Source organism: Vombatus ursinus, unplaced genomic scaffold (assembly GCF_900497805.2).
Source record: "Vombatus ursinus unplaced genomic scaffold, bare-nosed wombat genome assembly UNPS02004423.1, whole genome shotgun sequence".
Classification (NCBI taxonomy): domain Eukaryota; kingdom Metazoa; phylum Chordata; class Mammalia; order Diprotodontia; family Vombatidae; genus Vombatus; species Vombatus ursinus.
The window spans coordinates 1,563,112-1,585,704 of record NW_020944201.1 but is presented as its reverse complement, the minus strand read 5'-3'; the positions used below and the strand labels follow the sequence as shown (position 1 = coordinate 1,585,704).

At 47.4% G+C, this 22,593-nt stretch overlaps 1 protein-coding gene across 1 annotated transcript in view; it reads right to left on the bottom strand.

The window, feature by feature from the left end:
• Nucleotides 1–22,593, bottom strand: part of LOC114023373 (vascular endothelial growth factor receptor kdr-like) — a 223,277-nt gene that overhangs the window by 27,305 nt on the left and 173,379 nt on the right. Inside the window, exons 17-24 of the mRNA XM_027835990.1 lie at nt 21,664–21,799; nt 20,613–20,717; nt 18,361–18,474; nt 8,318–8,406; nt 6,414–6,579; nt 4,172–4,269; nt 3,432–3,554; nt 2,969–3,080 (exon numbers count right to left, since the gene is read on the bottom strand). Coding sequence (XP_027691791.1) covers nt 2,969–3,080; nt 3,432–3,554; nt 4,172–4,269; nt 6,414–6,579; nt 8,318–8,406; nt 18,361–18,474; nt 20,613–20,717; nt 21,664–21,799 — 943 coding nt within the window. The remainder of the gene's footprint in view (nt 1–2,968; nt 3,081–3,431; nt 3,555–4,171; nt 4,270–6,413; nt 6,580–8,317; nt 8,407–18,360; nt 18,475–20,612; nt 20,718–21,663; nt 21,800–22,593) is intronic.

The following is a 22,593-nucleotide window of genomic DNA, read 5'->3' as shown; positions in this document are numbered from 1 at the left end:
AATCTCTAAGTACCTTCAAAGCCTAACTTAGTGACACCCACTCTACAGGGACCTTCCTGACACCATTGCCCCTCAGGTAGGTTGGTTTACCACCTGTGTCTCGAATTTCCTTTGCATTAAGCCCATTCACATTGGATTGCCAACTTGGGGCTAGGTTTGATTAACAGATGAGTGAATGCATAAAGCGAAAGGTCATGTGGTATAGTGGACAGGGCTTTAGACATTGAGCTAGGAAGACCTGCGTTCAAATCCTGCCTCAGATACTTACTAGCTATGGAGACCATGGACAAGTGCCTCCGACTCCTCATCTATAAAAAAAGGAGGTTAGATTCAATGGTCTATGTTCAGGTGTGGGGAACCTGCAGCCTGGAGGCCCATGTGGCCCTCTGACTGAATCCAGCCTTCACAGAACAAATCCCCTTAATGAAAGGATTTGTTCTGTAAAACTTGGAATTGGTCAAAAGGCCGCACCTGAGGACCTAGAGGGCCACATGTGGCCTCGAGGCCACAGGCTCCCCACCCCTGGACTAGATGGTCACTGAGATCCGAGGCTCTTCAGATCATCCATCTCATACAACCTCCTTCTTTGATAGTTGAGGAAAATGAGGTCCAGGGAGATGAAGTGACAAAGGCATACAGATCACCTCCTAGAACAAGGGTGGAGAACCTGCTGCCTCGAGGCCACCTGTGGCCCTCTGGGTCCTCAAGTGCGGCCCTTTGACTGAATCCAAACCTCACAGAACAAATCCCCTTCATAAAAGGATTTCTTCTGTAAAACTTGGACTCAGTCAAAAGGCCACACCCGAGGACCTAGAAGGCCACAAGTGGCTTCCTCAAGGCTGCAGTTCCCCACCCCTGGTATGAGGTCTCCTCCACTTCCAAATCTATGATCTTCTCTGCTTTGTACCCAATACAAAGATACTTCTGAAATATTTAAATTGATCCATTTAGCTGCCCTTTCTCCTCTGCACAAGGAGAGGTGTGCAGGGGCACTTTTCTCTCTTCTCTCTAGGTTTTCAGGACATCCCTCTCTCTCTCCTGGTTCTCCTCCTCCCTCTCTGACTGCTCCTTCTCTGTCTCCTTTGCTGAATTCTCCTCCAGGTCACACCCTCAGGGCTCTGTCTTGTGCCCTCGTCTCTTCTGCCCCTATATATGCTACTTCACTTCATCTCATCTGCTCCCATACCATCTCTATACTAGTGACTCAAATCTGCTTATCCAGCCTTCACCACTCTACTGACCTCCCATCTTGCAACTCATAAGTTGGATGTCCCATGGACACCTTCAACTCAACATGTCCAAAACTGAACTCAATGTCTTTTCCCCCAAACCCTTCTCTCTTCCCTATTATTGTCAAGAGTACCACCATCTTCCCAGTTCCTGAGGCTCACAGCCTAGGCGTCACCCTGGACTCCTCACTTAACCCCCATATCCAAGCTGTTTTAACAAGGCCTGTCAATTCTACCTTTGCAGAATCTCTCCAGTAAGCCCCCTTCTCTCCTCTGACACTGCCCCCACCCTGGTGCAGACCCTTATCTCCTTGTGCTTGGACTATTGCAATAGCTGCTGGGGGGGTGGTGGTGTCTGCCTCAAGTCTTTCCCCACTCCAATCTGCCCTGTATTCAGCCAGCAGTGACTTTCCTAAAGTGCAGTTCTGACCATGTCACCCTCCTGGAAATCAAACTCCATTGTCTCCCTGTTACCTTCAGGGTCAAGTACAAGATGCTCTGTTTGGTGCTCAGAGACCTTCATGACTCAGCCCCCTCCTACCTTTCCAGTCTTTTTACCCCTTACTTCCTGACACGTACTCTTTGGCCTGGCTGGTCCGTGAACAAGACCCTCCATTTCTCTGCTCTGGGCATTCTCTCTGGCTCTCCCTCAATGCTGTTCCTCCTCAGCCCTGATCACTGACCTCCCTGGCTTCCTTAAGTCCCAACTAAAACCACACCTCCTCCAGGCAGCCCTCCCCAACCCCCTTCATTCCAGGATCTTCCCTCTGGTCAGTATTTCCTAGTGATCCTGCATAGAACTTGCTTTGGACAGATTTGTTTGCATGTTGTGTCCCCCATTAAAGTGTGAGCTCCTTGAGGGCAGGGACTGTATTTTGCCTCTTTTTGTATCCCCAGTGCTTAGCACAGTGCCTAGCACCTAGTAGGAGCCTAATAAATGCTTACTGAGTAGTTCAGATAGGTTAGCTTTTTAACAAGCAGGCATTGCTCAAAACTAGGGCAATTGTAATCCTAAGGCTGATATGGTTGGGGTGAACAGAATTCACCACACCTGGAGTTCCAGAAAGTAGCTGGCGCTTCAGCAGAGGAGTGTATTCTCTTGGCTTCTGCTCTGAGAGTTGACTCTGCAAAGGTTATCGTAGCCAAATGACTCATCAGCTTTGGACCAGCTGGACCAGCTGTTCTTTCAAACGCCTTATTCTGAAACTTGGCCTGTCCCAGGGCAGAGGAACTCTGGACAAATGATGGTAGACACAGTAAACCTGCCACTGGCCCCCCACATCTGGGGCTTTGAGACGGAGCCCTGATTTCTTCCTCTGCCCCTTCCCCCTAATAATAACACCAGCTAGCACTTATTTAATGCCTCTTTAAGGCATTAAACACATTCATCTCATTTCATCCTCACATTAGCCATGGGAGGTCAGTACTACTATTATCCTCATCTCACAGATGAGGAGACTGAGGCAGACAGAGGTGAAGTGATTTGCTCAGTCACACAGCCAGTAAGGGTCTGAGACTGAATTTGAACTCAGGTCTTCCTGACTTAAGCCTAACCCTCCATCTACTGGGCCACTGAACTGCTTCCAAGAGCCCCTCCTTCAGCCCCCTGACATCTGGTTCTGCCTGATTGCTTTTGGATCCTGGGAATAACCTTAGGAGTTGGAGCAGTGGTGGTGATTGGGCCTGTCTGGTCTATAGCAGTTAGGCCTAGAAAGGAGTAGGAGCTGAAGGACACTTACCCAAGGAGAATATTTCCCACAGCAGGACTCCAAAGGACCACACATCACTTTGGGTAGTGTAAATCTTATCAAAGATAGCTTCAGGGGCCATCCACTTGAGTGGGAGCCGGGCCTGGAAAACCAAGGTAGGAGAGACAGAGAGAGAGGGAGAGAAAGAAGGAGAAAGGAGAGAGAGACAGAGACAGAGACAGAGAGAGGGAGGGAGGGAGAGAGGGAGGGAGAGAGAGAGAGAGAGAGAGAGAGAGAGACAGAGAGAGAGAGAGAGAGAGACAGAGACAGAGAAAGAGAGGTAGGTAGGTAGGGAGGAAGGAGAGAGAGAGAGAGAGAGAGAGAGAGAGAGAGAGAGAGAGAGAGAGGGAGGGAGAGCCATTAGAATGCTTCATAGCTTCACCATGCTGGCAGGAGCTATGCCCAGGTGAAGGCAGGGTTGTTGGGCTAGCTGACTGGTGAGCGTCATACTTACGTCTCCTTTCCGGACATAGTCAGGGTCCTTGTAGATGTCTCTGGCCAGGCCAAAGTCACAGATCTTTACCACGTTGTTGTCAGTCAGAAGGATGTTCCGAGCAGCCAGATCCCGGTGAATGCACTAAGGAAAGGGAAGGGGTGGGGGGGGGGTGAAAGGGTCCTTGAAGGGCAATGGCTCTGTCAGGAGGAGGGTTAATGAAGCTCTTAGAGATGAGAGGGGCACATGCTGGGGAGACAGGGAAAGGGCAGTGTCTGAGGACTTGCCCAAAACAAAGCAAAAGTGATTCGATACCAAAGACAAAGGAAGCCAAGTTTGTTGACCCTATCTGAAACTGGGTGAAGGAGGCCCAGCAATGGAGTTGACACGAGAATAGTAATATCCCACTGGCTTCTGGTTAAATTATAGTGGCCAAGTACCCAAAGCGGCAAGAATCATTGGTTAAGAGGCATCCTGGAATATTTAAGTACTAAGAATGACCCCATTTCCTCAGCTTTGGGTATGTTCAGGAGAATCATTCATCGATCCATTCATTCAATGAGCATTTATTAAGTACCTACTATGTACCAGACCCTGTGATTGTCTGTGTGGGGTTGGCCGACAATCACTTTTTAGATGGGGGATAGAAGGCAATTATCCAACTACCAGGGAGCATGGGAGGACCACACTTCAATGGCCTATGTCACAGATACCCCCAGATCAATGGAGCAGGAAGGTTAACGAGGAGGACACATGCTCACTTTTCGGGAGGCAAGGAACTCCATGCCTTTGGCCACTTGGTAGCTGTAGCAGATCAGATCCTCCAGGGTCAGAGGTCGTTTGGACAGATCTTCAGAGTCTGGGGAAGAGCAGAGGCCTAATGAGAATGGCAATGGCTGGAAAGGGGAACCTAAAGAGCCAGCCTCATCTACCTGGATGGCTCGAAGTAGGGACAGCTAGAGAGGAGAAGAGAGGGGAGGGCTGGGAGCACTGATTCCCCTGAGAATTTGATGGCGTGAGGAGAGAGAACAATGACATTCTCTCCATTCTGATGGATAGCCAACTGTTGTCCCTTTGCTAATGGGATCCCAGTGTATATTATTATAGTGAAACCCCACTGGGACTCAGAGGAGGAATCTCAGGTTGCAGAGTTTCACAATCTGATGCCAGGGCACCAGATCATCCAGAGGTAGGGTTTGAGTACAACTCCCACGTAAATAACCCACTTTTTTCAATGAACACAAAGTTCAAATCAAAGTCGACAGAAGTGAGCCTAACACAAATTCCCCCCAACTGCTGGTGAACAGTGATTATTTAACATTCTATGGCTAAACAGTGTCAAATTGGAATTGGCTCCTGGGCAGGAGCTGCCCACGGTGAGCCTAGGATCATGACACAGATGACTTATGTCATCGGGCTCCTCACCACATTTCAATATTAAATGGGAAAACTCTCAATTAAATAATCTTTGACTGGAAGTTATAAGTGCCATAATATTGGTTATGTTTCTTATTCGTTTTGGGAAGTACAACATAATAAGCTGGCTTCCCCAGAAAGCCAGACTTCTAGACAAACAGCTATATTGAAACCGGAATTTGTACAAAGCTAACACAGCATGAAAGCTAGCATACTTTATTTATTTATTTTTTTAGGCAATTGAGGTTAAATGACTTGCCCAGGGTCACACAGCTAGTAAATGTCAAGTGTTTGATCTGAGGCCGGATTTGAACTCAGGTCCTCCTGACTTCAGGGCTGGTGGTTCTATCCACTGCGCCACCTAGCTGCTCCGAAAGCTAGCATATTTAAAAAAAATCGAAATAACTCAAGCACAACTAGGGAAAAGAATTTGGAACTTTCAACAATTAAATTGAAATTGTCTTAAGGTTTTAAAAAATCTGATCTGATTTTTAAAGTGAAATAGCATCCTTTTTATGATATATAACCAGTTTGAATAGAAAATTCACTGGAGACACTTGGACTAGCATCGGCAAAGACAATAGAGAGACAGTTTCTGAAGAGAAAATGCATAACAGCCCAAATCCAGGAAATACGTATCTCCTATACTTATCATTTCAATTATTGGTGTAGATGAATCACTATATCTAAACTGCTATTTGTACAAGGCAAACAGAACAGAGAGCAAGAAACGCGGTCTACCGAACCAAAATCCTGAAAGCGTACATTCAGAACACATCAGGAAGACAAAAGTGTTTTCCTAGAGAAAAGTTGATGTTTTTAATGAGCAAAACCAAACTTTTTCAAAAACTGTGCTTCTAACATCAAAAGGGGTTGCTTGTATCATATATGGTTGCTTACAGAATTGGTAAGTGTGAAAAACCTCATTTGAAATGGTGTCATCTGCAGCTACTGATGTGGTCGAAATGATGTTTGGTGATGCACATGCAAAGTAATTTCGATGGTTCAAAGTGATTTTGAATGGTTCCACATGTAGATGGGAAGAATTGCCTGTAGGCAGTCAATTAATTGGGAAATGAACACCTTCCTATTCTATGTCAAAAGTGGATGAAACAACAGAGGTAGTTAAAGACGCTCATTCGATTACCTATGTATAGGATATTTTTGAAACTCCTGTTGGGGATTTGTTACTTTGATGATGGTGATGCCACATCAAGAAGAGAAGTGGGGTTTTTAATTGATAATGAAATAATATGGAAGACCTGTACTGAACTATTCACTGAGTGAGATCAATTGACTTTGGGATGAAATGTGGCCTGACAGTACTAGGACCTTAGAACATGGAATGTCAGAGCTGGAGGGGGCTATAAAGATCCTGTAAAACTCCAAGCGGATAAGGCTAAAGGAGGAAGCCCAGTGTTCTATGTACTACCCTTTCTTTAATCAACCCCTCATTCAGCCCAGCTTCCTGAGGCTCTCCCCCAGGTCTTGAAATGAGGGTTGGGGAGGGATGAGGGGCCAGGGCATTAGCAAAGCACATCAGTCTCTCACAGCCAGGCTACTAGGGAGCTACTGGGTGGAACCCACCTTCCTCTTCCTCCTCCGAGTCACTGTAGGTCTTGTCTTCGATGAAACCAGAGCTGGCAGAGCTGCTGGTGCTTGCCACGCTTTCCAACCGCCGCTTGGTGAGCTCCGTGAGATCACAGTCAGAGTCCTCTGCTTTCTTTTCCCCTTGTTCAGAGGTGTCCTGGGTCTGAGAGGTAGTTCCTCACAATTAATCTCTGGCTGGGGAAAACCCCTAAGCTTGGACATGGGAAGAAGCTGCCTAGCCCAGCAGGTCATTAAGTCTTCCTGGGGCTTGGAGCTACTGTTACATTTCCCCCTTATCCAAAGTAAGATCACCAGAAAGACTTATAGCCTTAGATGTATCACCATGGTGTCTTGGGGAGGGGGTCAATGGCCATACCAGACTCTACCATGCTAAAATGGCTTCAAATAGAGTCCCAGGAACATGCTGAGTCAATCTAAGCTCAGTACGGAGAGGTCTGGCACCAGATGATGAGGAATTCTTTGCTCATGGCAACCCATGAAATAAAGAACAAAACAAATGGTCATTGGTCTCATCTGGCCCCCTCCTGCCTCTGTAGAGATAGTGATGAGTGGTGGGAAAGGGTGATCCCACCTTTCTGGGACATCTATAAACTTTGGCTAAATGTTTGATCCATATCTAATGACCAAAAGAGTGGACATATCAGTGGAAGAACTAAATCATAGCAATCTTGACATTTTCACTAGGGGGATGTACTGCCCCTGTGTTGAGAGAAAGGGGTGGCCCCAAATGCTCTACTGATCTCCTGGTAATGTGAAGAAAAAGTAAGGAAGGCTTCCAAGGGGTTGAGAGGATGCCCTGTGGTGAAATTATGGGAGGATATGGGCTAGAGTCACACTGGACTGTAAATCCCGGTAAAGTTGCTCTCTGTATTGTTGGAAAGACCATCTCCATGGCTAAGATAGCAGTTCCATTGGAGGTGAGGAGAGGAGAGGGGGAGGGAAGAGGAAGGGATAGGAGGAGAAGAAAGGAGAGGAGAAGAAAGGAGAGAAGAGGAAAGTGGAGAGGAGGAGAGGAGAAGGGAGGAGAAGAAAGGAGAGGAGAGGAGAAGAGAAAAAAAGAGAGGAGAGGAAGGGAGAGGGAAGGAGAGAAGAGGAAAGTGGAGAGGAGAAAGGAGGAGAAGAAAGGAGAGGAGAGGAGAAGAGAAAAAAAGAGAGGAGAGGAAAGGAGAGGGGAGGAGAGGAGAGGGGAGAAGAAAGGAGAGGAGAGGAGAAGGAGAGGAGAGGTAAGAGAAGGGAAGAATGATTAATAAGGGAAGAAATAAAAAGGTTTGAGAAAGAGAGGGGTGATGGAAGGACCCTGGTGTTAAGGACTGGTACAGAAGGTGTCTCAGACTAGAGGGATGGGAAACCCCTGGCTTTTCTTTGGCTCTATTCACAATGTTGTTGTAAGGGTGAGGGTAGGCCCAAATGGCTGCAATGCTAAGAACTTGGTGGTGCAGATCTTCATTTGTGTTCAAATTCCACCAAAAAGCCCTGCCCTAAGCAGAATTCCCTCTGCAGCCCCCTTTATAAGCAGTGATCCAGCTGATACTGAAAGCCCTCCAGTGAAACAGCCCCCACCCCCTCCAGAGGCAGCTCAGCCCCCTTTGGGACAGCTCTCATTGCCAGGAATTTCCCCCTGACTGCAAGCCTGACACTTTCCCTGCATTAGGTGTAGTTCTGCTCTCTGAGGGTAAGGAAGAGAAGGTCATTTCTTCTTGCCCAGGAAGCCCATTCAAACACTTGAAGGCATTGGTCATTTCCCCACCCAGAGCACCGTCTCCCCCAGTGGCAGAGAAGCCCAAGAGCCTCTTCCCCAGGGCGGACTTTACCTGACACCACTGGATTCCTGATCATTCCCTCTCTGGGGCTAAGAACAGAACTGGAGCTGGAGGACCTACCTTGAAGGCAATGAAGTCTCCTCTCTTCCCTCGCAGAAAGTTGGACAGGTTTCCATACTTGCAGAACTCCACAATGACCATCAGAGGACCTGTCAGGGGGTTTACACACAGTCAGTCAGTCACCTTCCCTGTGCTCCCCTTGGCCCTTCCAGTGCCCCCTGGCACTGTACCTGGGCACCCACAATCTCTTCCATCAACGATCTCAAGGGATCACTGGATGATTGGGATGTAGATTTTGACCAGCCAAGGGGTCAGCCCCTGCAACCACAGTTGGCTGGATGGTGAACAAGGAATGGGAAGACTGCCCTCCTGGGTTCCCCTCCTTAGCCCCCAGAGCCTTAACCCTGGCAAATCTGAGGCCCAGGTACATGACACTCTGCTGTCTATATCACCCAACAGACAGTATATCTTTTTTTTTTTTTTGGTTGAAGTCATTCTGTAAGGAGAGCTAGATTTTGCCTATACACTGGTAAATGCTACTGAATGGCAGTGGGCACTCCTGGGGAGCAGTTTTCACTGCCACTAAGATGTGCCAATTTCCCTGTTTCAAAAGCCAAACCTATGTCCATAGCCTGAGAGCAACACTCCTATCCTCTCTCCCTGCAGCCCCAGGAGCCTGGGTTTGAATTTCAACTCTCCTGCTTAACACCACAGAACTCTCAGGCAAGCTCCTTTCCCCCCCAGGCCTCAGTTTCCCCTTCTGAAAAATGAGGAGGTTAGACCAGATGGCCTCCGGGGTCCCTTCCAGTTCCCAATCTATGATCTTAATGAATTATCACAAATTCCAAATTAGTGGAATGGAAATTCCTAAGAGCAGAATCCTAAGGGAAAGGACTTCTGAGCTCACATAGCCCACCTGTACCCCCATCTTACAGCTAGGGCAGGGGGTGCGGGGAGAAGCAGCACCATCCAGGATATTATCAAGTTGTTTGCCCTTCAGAAATACACATGCAAGAAAAAAAATTGCTCAACTCAGGAAGGGAAGGCACATTGAAGAGATCCTGAGAGGACATTTCTGATGGTCACAGGATTACAGGATCTTAGATCCAGAGCTGGAAGGGATCTCAGAGGCCCTTTAGTCTAGTTTCCTCATTTTGCAAATGAGGAAACTGAGGCCCAGTGAGGGGAAATGATTTGTACAAGGTCACACAGGTAAGGAAATATCAGAGCCTCTAAGCTCCATATGAAACATTTTTTGTGACCTTTCACCAGATGAAAACAGTTTTCACTGTCCAGGAGAACAAGAAAGATCCTACAAGTGAGGAGAAGGGCAAATGTTGGCCTGAATTTTAAAAAGAGGAGGAGAATGAAGTCTGTGAACTCCAAGGCCAGTGAGCTTGAATTCAATTGCAGAGAAAATTCTGGAAGGGACTATTAAAGAGAAGGTTGGTGAATATCTAGAAAGAGAAGCAGTGATCACAGAGAGCCAGCCTGGCTTCTTCAAGCACGGGACATGCCAGGCCAGCCTCATTTCCTTTTTTGACAAGATCCCTAAATCAATAGATGAGGGGAATGCTGGGGATGTCATTTACCTAGATTGTTGGAAAATGATTAATCATCTCATATTGTTCTTGTGGAGAAGATGAAGAGATGTGGGTCAAGCGTTAATAGGCTAAAATGGATTTGGAACTGATTGTATGGTTAGACTCAAAGAGTCATTTAATGCCATTGTAGCAGGAGGTCTCCAGTGGGGTGCCCCAGGAATTTGTGTTTGGCTTTGCGCTATTTAACTTTTTTTACCAATGACTTGAATAAAGGCCTAGAAGATGTGCTCATCACATTTACAGAAGACATAGAGCTGGGAGGGCGAACTAACACAGAGGATGACAGTCAAGATTTCAAAAGATCTCAATAAACTAGAGCACAGGTTCCTACTGGGGTCTGTGAACTTGTTTTGAAAATATATTTGAATAACTGCACTTCAACATAATTGGTTTCTTTTGTAATTCTGTGTAGGGACAGCTAGGTGGTGCTGCAGCAGATAGAACACAGGGCCCAGAGTCAGAAAGGCCTGAGTTCAAATCTGGCCTCAGACACTTACTAGTTAGATGACCCTGGGCAAATCACTTCACCCTGTTTGCCTCAATTTGCTCATCTGTAAAATGAGCTAGAGAAGGAAATGGCAGACCACTCCAGTATCTTTTTCAAGAAAACCCCAAATGGGGTCACGAAGAGTCAGACATGACTGAAATGACTGAACAATAACAAAAATAATTCTGTGTATTTTATTTTCTGCATTTAAAAACATAAGTCTGAGAAGGGGACCCTAGGCTTCACCAGTCTGACTGCCAAAGGATGGACTCAAAAAAGGTTCAGTCTGACTGTCAAAGGATGGACACAAAAAAGGTTCAGGACCTTTGGGCTATGGCACTGGGTTGAATCTAATAAGATGAAATTCAATGAGAATAAAAGTAAAGTTTTATACTTGGGTTTAAAAAATCAATGTCACAAGGATAGGGAGGGGAGGCCTGCTTACATAGCAGTTTGACAAAGATCTGGGTGTTTAATGGATTATATGTTCAATAGCTGGAGGTGACTGGGTGGCAAAATGGAGAAAGCTCTGGGCCCAGAGTCAGGAAGACCCCAGTTCTGAGTGGCTGTTATGAGTCTGGGCAAGGCACTAAACCTCAGTCTCCTCATCTGTAAGATGGGGATAATAATAACACTGACCTCTCAGGGTTGTTGTGAGGATCATCAAATGGGATGACATTGGAAAAGTGCTTTGCAAACCTTAAAGCACTATATAAATACATGCTATTATTATTATTAAGGTGCTGTAATGGTTCTTAGTCACTCTATAGATAATTCATCTTAGGTGCAGTGAATAGAGCACTGGGTGTGGAGTCAGGAAGATCCAAGTTCAAATTCAGACAAAATTCAGTTCAAATTCAGTTCAGACTCTTACTAGCTGTGGGGCCCTGGGTAAGTCACTTAATGTCTGCTTGCCTCAGTTTCTTCTACTATAAAATGGGGATTATAACTGCATCCACCTCCCAGGGTTGTTGTGAGGATCAATTGAGATAATGTTTGTAAAGTGCTTTGCAAACCCTAAAGTGATGTAGAAATGCTAGCTATCACTACTACTACTAATAACAATAACAACAAGAATATGAGTCAGCAGTACGATGTAGCAGACAAGAACACTCATGTGAGCTTGGGCTGCATAAAGAGAGCCATCTATCCATGTTTCAGGAATAAGGAGCTGCTAGTCCCACTGTCCTCTGTCCTAGTCTGACCCTACCATGTGAGGTGCTGTGGTCAGTTCTGGGTATAAAATATTAGAAAAGACATTGCCCAGTACCCAGAGCACCCAGAAGAAGGCAACCAGGTTAGTGAAGGGGCCTGAGTCCCTGTCAATTGAAGATTGGTTGAAGGAGCTGGGTCTGGTCAAGTCTGGATGAGATAAGACTTAGTAGGGGGAGGGACAGGATAGCTGCCTTCAAGTATTTGAAAGGCTGACATGGGGAAGAGAGGTTCGCCTTGTTCTGTTGTCCCCAAGGAAGAGTCAGAAACTGGAGGAAAGTCGTAGAGAGACCAATTTAGGCCTGGTGTCCAGAAAACCCGCTTACCAATAGGAACATCCCCAGGTAAACTGAGCTGCCTCAGAGGCCCCCCTTCATCAGTGAAGAGCTGGATGGCCTCTGGTTGGGCATGTTATCCTGGGGAGTTTGGGTCAGGTATGGTTAGACGAGAGGGTCACTGGGGTCCTTACCAACTCCAAAGTTTTGGGAGGGTGAAGTGACCTCTGGAAGAGCCAGGCCAAGAAGCTGGTCAAAGGATGGGGGCTGGCCTTGGAGATCTCTCCATGGTGCTTTTCTCCCCACTGAGAGGCCTCACCAGCTAGCTCTTGGTCACCGTTGCAACTAGTGCGTTTCTGCTCTTAGGGGATAGGGGAATGGGCCAGAGCATCCTGCTTGACTGTTGACTCAGGTCCTCAGGATCTGCCAACGTGGGCCTACTCTGTGGGTCTGCTTATCATACTTCTCAGAGCAGGTGGCCCCCATCCTAGGGTCTCCTACTCAAGCCTCAGGGTACAGGACTCCCCTAGGGAAGCGACACTCTTGGGGTGGCCAGGTATATCAGAAAGGACCAGTGTAGCTATCAGAATGACCAGAGGGGCCCCAGGGCAAGTAACTCCCGATGGGATGAGCAGAACCCAGGGAGGATGGGGTTCTCCTTGAGATGGCACAGCCGAGCTTCAGAACAGGGAAAAGGCTGGAGGCGATTTTTCTTCTGTGTCAGTTCACACTGCTCCAAGCAAAGATGCTCAGTGGTTAGGGAGAGGCCCTGCTGTGGGCGTGTTGCCTGGATACAGCAGAGTCTCATTAGATTCATGCTCCTCATTGCCTACTTGGGGTATATGTAGAGGGCTGTTATTTCACCTGCTCCATCTATTATAAGCACAATGACACATTTGGGCAGCAGTTTCCCTTCCTTATGGCCTCTCATACCTAGGATGTCTTCAGCCCCCTACAACAGGCCCCGTGACGGATGGATGTGGGACCTGCTATTGAGTCACTGGGCGCTTGCCATCCAGCTACTCAGACATGGCCCTTAGGGAGATCCCTGTTCGTGGAACCCCTACAAGTTAGAATCCCATTTTCTTTATACTTGAGAAAATCTCAACAGTTGACTTGTTAATACACCCCCAGCTCACCCGCCACATGCCCCTCATGTTGGCCTAGGACCCTGAACCAAAGAGCCCTGGGAATAGCAGCTCCCTCCAGGACACTGATCTGGCTTGTAGTCTGACCTCCATAGCCAATCATTGAGGGGAACAAGCCCTGATGGGGCTGTTTCTCACTCCATCCCTATCTCCTCACCCCCACTTTTCAATCCAGTGACCCTAGCCTCCTCACTCTTCCTCTAACAAGACCCTCCATCACCTCCTGACTCCAGGCATTTGCACTAGCTGGGTCCCCTGCGAGGAATGCACTCCCTCATCACCTCTGCCTTCTGGCATCCCTGGTTTCCCTCAAGCCCCAACTCAAATCCCACTTTCTACGGGAAATGTCTCTGACCCTTTCTTAATTCTAAGGCCTTTCCTTTGTTGATTATTTCCTATTTATCCTGCGTAAAGCTTGTTTGTACATAGTTGTCTATATGTTGTCTCTTCTATTAGACTGTGAACACCTTGGAAGCTGGGACTGTCTCTTGCCTCTTTTTGTATCCCCAGAATTTAGCACAGTGCCTGGCACATTGTAGGCATGGGTAAGAGGAACTAAGACAGAAAAAGTAGATAGATGTTACATGGAAGAGGCTGGAAATCCTCTATTTTATCCAAGAGGCAATGGGGAGCCATTGAAGATTCTTGACTCCAGGAGAGGAGGACATTGTCAGATGTGTGTTTTTGGTATATTGATTTGACAGCTGCGTGGAAGGTAGAATGTAGGAGAGAAAGATTAAATTCAATTAAAGTACGTGTGGTGGGGGATGGAGTGGGACTCGTTGGGAGGCGGTTGCAATAGTTCAGGTGAGAAAGGCTGGAGGCCTGAACCAGGATGGGGGCCTTGAGTGGAGAGAAGGAAATGGACGTGAGAGATGGTTGTGAGGCAGAATCGATAAGACTTGGTGGCTGGCTGGACATCGGAGGTGAAGGTGAAGGAAGAGTTAAGGAGGAGTCTAAGACTTCTGGCATGGGCGACCAGAAGGGTGGTGGTGCTTTCCACAAAAATGGCGAAGGATGGTTTAGAGGAAATGCATTGTTCTGGAATTGTCAAGCTGCAGATGCCTGTGGGCACACAGATAGAGGCAGTTGGTGACTCGGGACTGGAGCCAAGAAGGCAGAGATGGGTACAGAGATGGGGGCAGTCAATGGCATGAAGATGCTAACGATGCCAATGGAGGCCATAGAACTGCCCAGGGAGAGGGAGGAGGTGGAAAGGGCCCCGAGCAAAGTCTTGGGCTGCTGCCATTCTTTGGGGAAGGGCAAGATCAGGAGCCAGGAGAAAGAAGCTGAGGAGGAGAGGGCATTCAGGTAGGGAGAAAACGGTCACTGAGACCAAGGGAGGCGAGAGTGGCCACAAGGCAGGGGCCATCGGGAGCTGCTGAGAAGTCAAAACAGATAAAGACAAAGGCCAGCAGCTTTGCAAGTTGAGACAACACAGAGACTTGGGGAGTGGGCTTTCAGTTGAGTGACAGGGTCCGAAAGTAGAACACAAGGGGACCGAGAAGCCCAGCTCCGGAGGCAGGGAGTATCATTTGGTACCTTATCTCTGTCTCTGTCTCTCTCTTCCTCTGTCTCTCTTGCTTTCTCTCTGTCTGCCTCTCTGTCTTTGTATCTTTGTCTCTCTCACTGTCTCTCTCTTTCTCACTGTCTCTCTGTTTCTGTCTCACTGTCTTCCTCTCTGTCTCTGTCTTTCTCTTTGTGTCTCTATCTCTATCTGTCTCACTGTCTCTGTCTCTCTTTCTAGCGTCTCTCTGTCTCTATCTGTCTTTGTCTCACTGTCTTCCCCTCTCTGTCGCTGTCTCTCTCAGCCACTAGACATCATTCCCACATCTGCCAAGCTGAAGACTCTTCTCGAGGGCCCTGGAGGGCACAGGGGTGAGCCAGGGGAAACCCATCATTTTCTTGGAGATCCCTACCCCAATCTGAGCCTAAGCCCAGGAACAGAGATTTCATTCCAGAGCTGGGTGCCCATGGACGAGTCACCAAGCTCTCAGCGTCTGCAGGCTCAGAGAGTGGCCTTGCTGGAGGTTCCCTGTGCCACTGACATTAGGAGGCCAGGCTAAAAAAAAGGCACCCCAACTTTCTCTTTTGCACCCCAGAGCCTGAAGAACATTGGTGGTGTGAGCTGCTGGGGGCTGTAATGGCCAAGGGCCATGGGCTTGGAGGCAGGGCTTCCATTCTCTCTCTCTCTCTTTTTTTTTTTTTTTGGTGAGGCAATCGGGGTTAAGTGACTTGCCCAGGGTCACACAGCTAGTTAAGTGTCAAGTGTTTGGTCTGAGGCCGGATTTGAACTCAGGTCCTCTTGACTCCAAGGCCGGAGCTTTATCCACTGTGCCATCTAGTTGCCCCTAGGGCTTCCATTCTCTAGCCAGCCTCCTGCCCTGGATTGCCAGCACTGCCCGGCTAATCTTCCTTCTCATCAGATCTGCTGATGTCACTTCTCAGAGAAGGGAAAACTCCCTGTCTGAGGGAATGGGCACTCACATTCATTACTGCCTGTGTAACCTTGGACAAGTCACTAGGCCTCAGCTTCATCATTTTTGAAATGGCGGTGGGGTAGACTAGGTCACCTCTAAGATTTCTTCCAGTTCTAAATCCTCTGCTCAAATATCTTCAATGGCTCCCTACTGCTCCTTGAGTAAAGTTAAATTCTTCTGCTTGGTACTCAAGCCCCTGTACAATCTGATCCTAATTCTGCTTTCTCAGACTTATTTCATCTTACTCCTCCATCCTGGACTCCATGTTCCAGCCAAACTGGACCATTTTCTATCCTCCAGATATACCCTCTATGTTCCCATCTCAATGCCTTTGTTCACACTGTTTCCTCTGCCTGGAATGCCATCCCTCCTTCTAAACACTTCTTGAATTTCATGTTCATTTGACTCAAATACTAGCTCTTCCAGGAAGCCTTCTATGACCCCCTGATCAGCACCAATCTTTCCCTCCTCCAATGCAGATCAGCACTTTCTCTGCTACTTAATACTAGAGAATTTCCTGGGAATTGAGAGGTTTAAGTGACCTGTCCAGGGTCACTCAGCCAGTCTGGGTCAGAGGTTGGACTTTGAACCTAGGTGGTCATGACTCTGAGATCAGCTCTCTATCCATCATCCCAGACTATCTGTTCAAGTGAATTCTGGAGGTATAAAGTTCTCTGTTTCAGGGGTATGTTAGAGCCAATATTAGACCTTAATGTCCATGAAGGCAGAGTCTGTCTCAACTTTACATACACACACCCAGTTGGTCCTGACCATTATTTTACACAGGTACTTGTTGGATGGATGGATGGATGGATGGATGAAATGACAGGCTCCTAAATGGCTCTCAGGGATTTCTCCAGCATAATAGTCTGGAAGTATGAAAGACTCATCTTCCTGAACTCCCATCTGGCCTCAGACACTTACTAGCTGAGTGACCCTGAGCAAGTCACTTCACCTTGTCTGCCTCAATTTCCTCAACTGTAAAATGAGTTGGAGAAGGAAATGGCAAAACACTCCAGTATCTCTGCCAAGAAAACCCCAAATAGGGTCACGAAGAGTTGGACATGACTGAAAAACAATAACACAAGGGCTGGGAAAAAAGGAGACAATAGTGGTCGTCTCCACAGAGGCTAAGATGCTTCTCTATTCATTTACTTTTCATCTACTTATTTACCTCTGTCCCAGGCTACCTTTATCCCTCCTTCCTCCCTAGCACAGCACCGTGCATAGGGATCAGAGGATCACAGAATCAGAAATCTCTTGCTGGAAGGATCCTCAGAGACCAGCTCGTCCAACTCATTTTATGGAGGGGGAAACTGAGGCTCAGGGAGGGGAATTGACTTGTCCAAGGTCATACACAGGATCCTAGGCATTGAGCCCAAATTTGCCTCTTTGTAAACCTCCCCTCATTGTTCCTGGTTCTACCAGAACAAGGTTAATTGGGGAATTAATACAAGACAGACCTTCAAATACCTGAACACAGCTATCAAGTTATCATGTCCCATCCCCCACCCCCACCCCCACCCCTGCCCTGAGCCTTCTCTGCTTCAGGCTAAACATTCCCAATTCCCTCATTTTACAGAGATGGAAACTGAGGACTAGACAGAGGAAGTGACAGGTCCAAGGCCACACAAGCACCAAGTGACAGGGCTGGAATTCGAACTTATGTCCTCTAATCCCAACCTGTCACTCTTTGTATCACACACTGCCATGACATGTGATAAGGCCTGCACACATGTGGGTGATTACCATTTAGGGTTACAAGGCCCTTTTCTCACAATAACTCTGAAAAGCAGCCAGAATCAGCACTAATATCCCCAGTTTACAGTCTAAGAAACTGAGGCTAGAAAGATGACTTGACTAGGGTCACAGTGTTAGTGGCAGGGAGGGGACATCACTGTCATCATCATGGGCATTTCCTCAGAGCTAATTGGCTGACATGACTTCACTGGCCCCTCAAGGCAACCCTGATGGACAGAAACTCTAGATATTATCCCCATTTTATAAATGAAGAAACTGAGGCTATGAAGTGTCAAAGGTGAAAGCCAAACCCAAGTCTCTCCTGACCTCAAGTCCATCAAGCCATGACAATACACTGATGTGAACTTTCTTTCTAAAAGTCTAGTATTTCCTCCATCATGCTGACTTTTCTATCAAAATATCAATGAACATTTATTAAGTACCTACTATTTGCCAGATACTGGGGATGCAAAGTTGAAGAATAAGATAGTCCTTACTCATACAGAGCTTACATTTTCATTTTTCTTTTTTTTTTTTGGCTAGGCAATGGGGTTAAGTGACTTGCCCAGGGTCACACAGCTAGTAAGTGTTATGTGTCTGAGGCCGGATTTGAACTCAGGTCCTCCTGACTCCAGGGCTGGTGCTCTATCCACTGTACCACCCAGCTGCCCCGCATTTTCATTTTTGTAGACCTAATGAGAGGCAGGAGAACAGAACTTGATTACAGAAAGAGCCTCTGATTTTGAAGATGACCATCTGTACCCCCAACTCTTAATCCTTTTATGTTTCATGCTGGACACAACATGGCTCATTTAGGGGTGTGTGCATTGGAGAGGGAAGAGGAAACCTGCTTTGAATACACTACCATCTTGGAAGGGTCAATGGCTCTTGGGGATCATAGGATGATAGATTTTGAACTGAATAGATCATCGAGGCCAATTACCTCCTTTTACAGATGAGGAAACTGAGGCAGACAGAGGTCAAATGACTTACTCAGGGTCACCCAGGTAATAAATAAATGGCAGAGCTGTGATCTGAACTCAGGTCCTCTAACTTCAAACTCAGTACTCCTTGCACTGGAGTACCCTGGGGCTTGGTTGTCCATCCTACCTAGGAGTTGAGAGGGAGGGAGTTGTCCCCACTCTCAAAACTCTTACCTCCGGGCTTGGTGCAGGCTCCCAGTAGGTTGACCACGTTTAGGTGGTGGCCGATGTGGATGAGGATCTTGAGCTCTGACATCAGGGCCTTGCACTCGTTCGATGTTGCACATTCTGCAAAAAGGCCCCAGGACAGCCATTAGTAACAAAAGGGGATGTTTGTTTGTCAGGGCTGCTGGGGGTGGGGGAGCATCTCAGATCCTGTTTACTGACCCAACTGAGGATGCCAGCAGGAAGGGGCTGAACACAAACACCCTGATGATTAGTGGTTGTACTCTAAAAACAATACCATAAACAGATAAGTAGTGCCTTGGGGCCCACTGGCCTGCCAGCAATCTGAGCACTAATGGCATCCTGGGCCTCAAGTCCTTTTCCTCTTTCCTTCCTTAGAATGTCTCTGTGGTGGCTTCCTCTGTGCTTAACCCTTTCAGGTCAAGAGAGAGGCCTGGAAGAGGTCATCAAATATGTGACCCTTGATAGTTTGGGAAAATCAACTCATTATCCCCAGGGGGGTCACCAATCTAAATCCTCTTTCTCAATGTCAGAAGATCCTGAGGCTGGTGGCTCATTACCCAATGGTTGCAAGACCACCATGGAAGGGATTTCCATCACCTACCAAGCCAAAGTGTTATCAGTGGCCCCTGATCCTGAATAGCTAAGGAACTGTAGGAAGAAGGAGGGACCGAATGGTTGAAAGTGGCCATTTCTAGGCTCTGGTTAGCTTTTTCTTTCTCATTTCCTTCTGTGCTTTTCCAATGTTGCTTTAAAGCCAACAGATGGAGTGAAAATACAGGACTAATACCATCTCTTAGTTCAACGTCCCGCTCATCCATTTCAGCTGGTCCTTATGGAGGAATTTGGATATATTTTAACATTCTATGTTCTAAGAAGCTAGTCCAGAGAGCAAGAACTAGGGCTGGGAGGGAAACCTTAGAATGAAGAAGGACAGAGCTGGGGGTGGGGTATTCTTAGATATCATCTAAGTCCCAACTCCTCATTTCAGAGAAGAGAAAGCTGAGGCCCAGAGGACTAAAGTCACTTGTCCCAGGTCCCTCTGCTCATCAGTGGCAGAGTAGAACTTAGGACCGAGGTCACCTGCCTCGAAGGCCTGGGCTCTTTGTCTCCAACCATTCACACTTGCCTCTTCCCCATCTCTGCCCAAGCTGCTACCCAAGCCAGACCATTTTAGCTGTTCTCTGTGCATTATTGAAGGACACTCTGATGGGGCAAAAAGGAGATGTTGAATATGCCCTATTCCTTCCCAATCCCACTGGCATGAAAGCTAGAGTCAGCATCTAAAGTGGAGTCTGGATCTCATTGAGGCAAACGTTTCCCTAGGCTCCCCTATTGCAAAGAGTGAGCACTTCCTTTCCAGTGGGGCCATGTAACTTCCTTCATTTGTGGGCTTTAGGCTCCCTGCAGGAAGGTGCTTTGGGGCTGAGCTTTCCAACTGGGCTCAGAGCTACTAAACAACACGATGAATCCTCTGTGTGGGCTATGGTCTATAGGGAGCGCCAGGTACAGAGGAGTTCAAGTGGAGGCTGGATTACCCCTTTCTCAGTATTCCTGCTGAGGAGCTTCTTGACCAGGTAGGAAGTGGAACCTTCCAATTCCAAGATGGATTTACTAATATCTCTAAATCAAACCCAGTTTGCCTCTCTTGCTCAGACCACGTTCTCTTCTCTTGTTGGGGCATAAGCCTTAAAGTGGCCCTGCAGGAGGACTTGTTTGTCCTGTCCTGCCTGCTGACATGCACAGGGCCAAGAGTATAACAATGATAATAATAATGATAATAATAATAATAACAACAACATTTATATAGTACCCACTATAATGCCAGGCACTGTGCTAGGTGCTTTACAATTATTAACTTATTTGATCTTCACAACACTGGGAGGTAGGTGCTATTGTTATTTCCATTTTAAAGTTGGAGAAACTGAGGCACACAGAGGTTAAGTGACTTGCCCAGGGTCGCACAGGAAGGAAATGTCTGAGGCAGCATTTGAACTCAGGTCTTCCTGACTCCATGCCTGGTGCTCTATGCACTGTGATGCCCTGTAGCAACCCCCTGTTCTGGAATAACACAGGGCCCTGCACACATCAGGAACTTAGAATTGGTGAGAAGCCTGTCCCTATTAGGAGCATGAGCATACAGACAAGCTTGGCCCCTGGGTTCTCCACCCTCCAAAGCTCTTGTGGCCCACTCATGCATGAAAAGACGCTTCCTGGGTGATAGCCAAGGGAAACATTACCTTTCAGCATTTTCACAGCCACCGTTTTACAGGTTGAAGATTTGTCAATGCCAAAGGCGGACGCCTCCACCACCTTCCCAAAGGCACCGTGACCCAGGGTCTTCCCTTCAGGGGTAAGAGGGGAGAATGAGCAGCAGGAAGCAGGGAAGCAATAAATGAATAGCAACCATTCCCATGGTACAATAGCAGCCCCATCTTTGCAGCCCAGACACCGAGCAGATTGAGACACTATCTGAGCAGGTGGGGGGACAGAGAGAGTCATTTAAAGCCTCCCCCTGAGGCTTTAAATGGCAGGAGTGAATCTCAAGGAGGATTTAGAGACCTCTACAACAGAAGCTGTAGAGGGATCTGGCCCAATCTCCCCATTTTACAGAAGAAGAAAGCAAGGCCAAGAGAATCGAGGGAACTTGCCCAAGTTCACACAGGTAGGAAGTAATGGAAGTAGCATTTGAACTCAGGTCTTCTCATTCTAAAGCCAGTTTCTTTCCACTGAAATCCTTCATTCCCATTTTACAAAAGAAACTGAGGCCCAGAGATGTAAAGGAGCATCCCTAAAGTCACAGAGCAAGTCAGTAGAAGAGGTGGGACTTTACCCTGGGCAACTTCCTCTCCATACCCTACAGATGATGGCATGTCTACAGAATAAGGCTGGCCCCTGGTGCTCAAAGACTCTCAAGAGATGAGACAGAGGCACACCACCCACCCCCACCCAAAACCTGGGCTTGGCAATACTCAAGAGGTCCCATCATCAAGAGGGTGCATTTCTGATCTGAGCCTCAGTTTCCTTAGCTGTAAAATGAGGACAGTAATTCATCCTCACACTCCTTCCCTCGCAGGGAAGATGAATGGCAGGTCTTTGGTAAACGAGAAAGGCTCTTGGCCAAGGACATATGGCAGAGACTCATTTCTGCTCAAGTGTGCCACCAGATACTTGGAAAGACAAAATGATGGAGTCCTCTTCCTTCACTACTGTAAGGCCGACTTTTCTCTGGACTTCCTTAGTAACTCTGGAGAGGGGTGGGAGGGCAAGAGAAGAGGATGGGCAGCTTACCCAACCGTAAGCGATCTCTGGGAAATTCCCATTTGCTGCTATCGTAGGGCAGTTGGTCACATTGCTGGTCAAGAGGCACCTCTTCGGGGTCCACGATGATGGAGAGATATCCTGTTTTGATGTCAGGGGCGTTGGGCTACAAGGGGACAAAGAAAACCAGGTCTTAGTAGGTTTTCCTGTTCCCACCACTCCATGTGAGTCTCCAGTTTCTTAGTCTGCCTTCAATAGTGGCTTGGCAGGCCGAAGCCAAATGGTGTCCTAGCATGGTGGGAAGAACATTGGAAATCTGGGTTCCAACCTTGGCTCCACTGTCATATTCACTTTGTGACCTTGGGAAAGTAACTTCCTTTCTCTAGGTCTCAGTTGCCTCATTTGCAAAGCGAAAGGGAAGGAGCTAGGAAAAGTTCCTTACAGCTCTGAAATTATGTTCTTAAAGTCTTCAAAGGTCTTACCCAACTCTGATAGTCTATGTTCTAAGAGGCCTCCCAGCTTGAACATTCTGTGTTCTAAGGTACCTCCTCCCGCTGACATTCTATGTGCTAAAACTCTTGCTGTTTTGACATTTTGTGTTTTAGGTCCCTCCCAGCTTGGGTATTCTGTATTCTAAGGTCCTTCTCAGCTCTGACATTCTGTGTTCTAAGAGTCCTCCCAGCTTGGGTATTCTGTATTCTAAGGTTCTTCTCAGCTCTGACATTCTGTGTTCCAAGAGCCCTCCCAGCTTGGGTATTCTGTATTCTAAGGTCTGTGTTCTAAGAGCCTTCCCAGCTTGGGTATTCTGTATTCTAAGGTCTGTGTTCTAAGAGCCCTCCCAGCTTGGGTATTCTGTATTCTAAGGTCTTTCTCAGCTCTGACATTCTGTGTTCTAAGAGCCCTCCCAGCTTGGGTATTCTGTATTCTAAGGTCTGTGTTCTAAGAGCCCTCCCAGCTTGG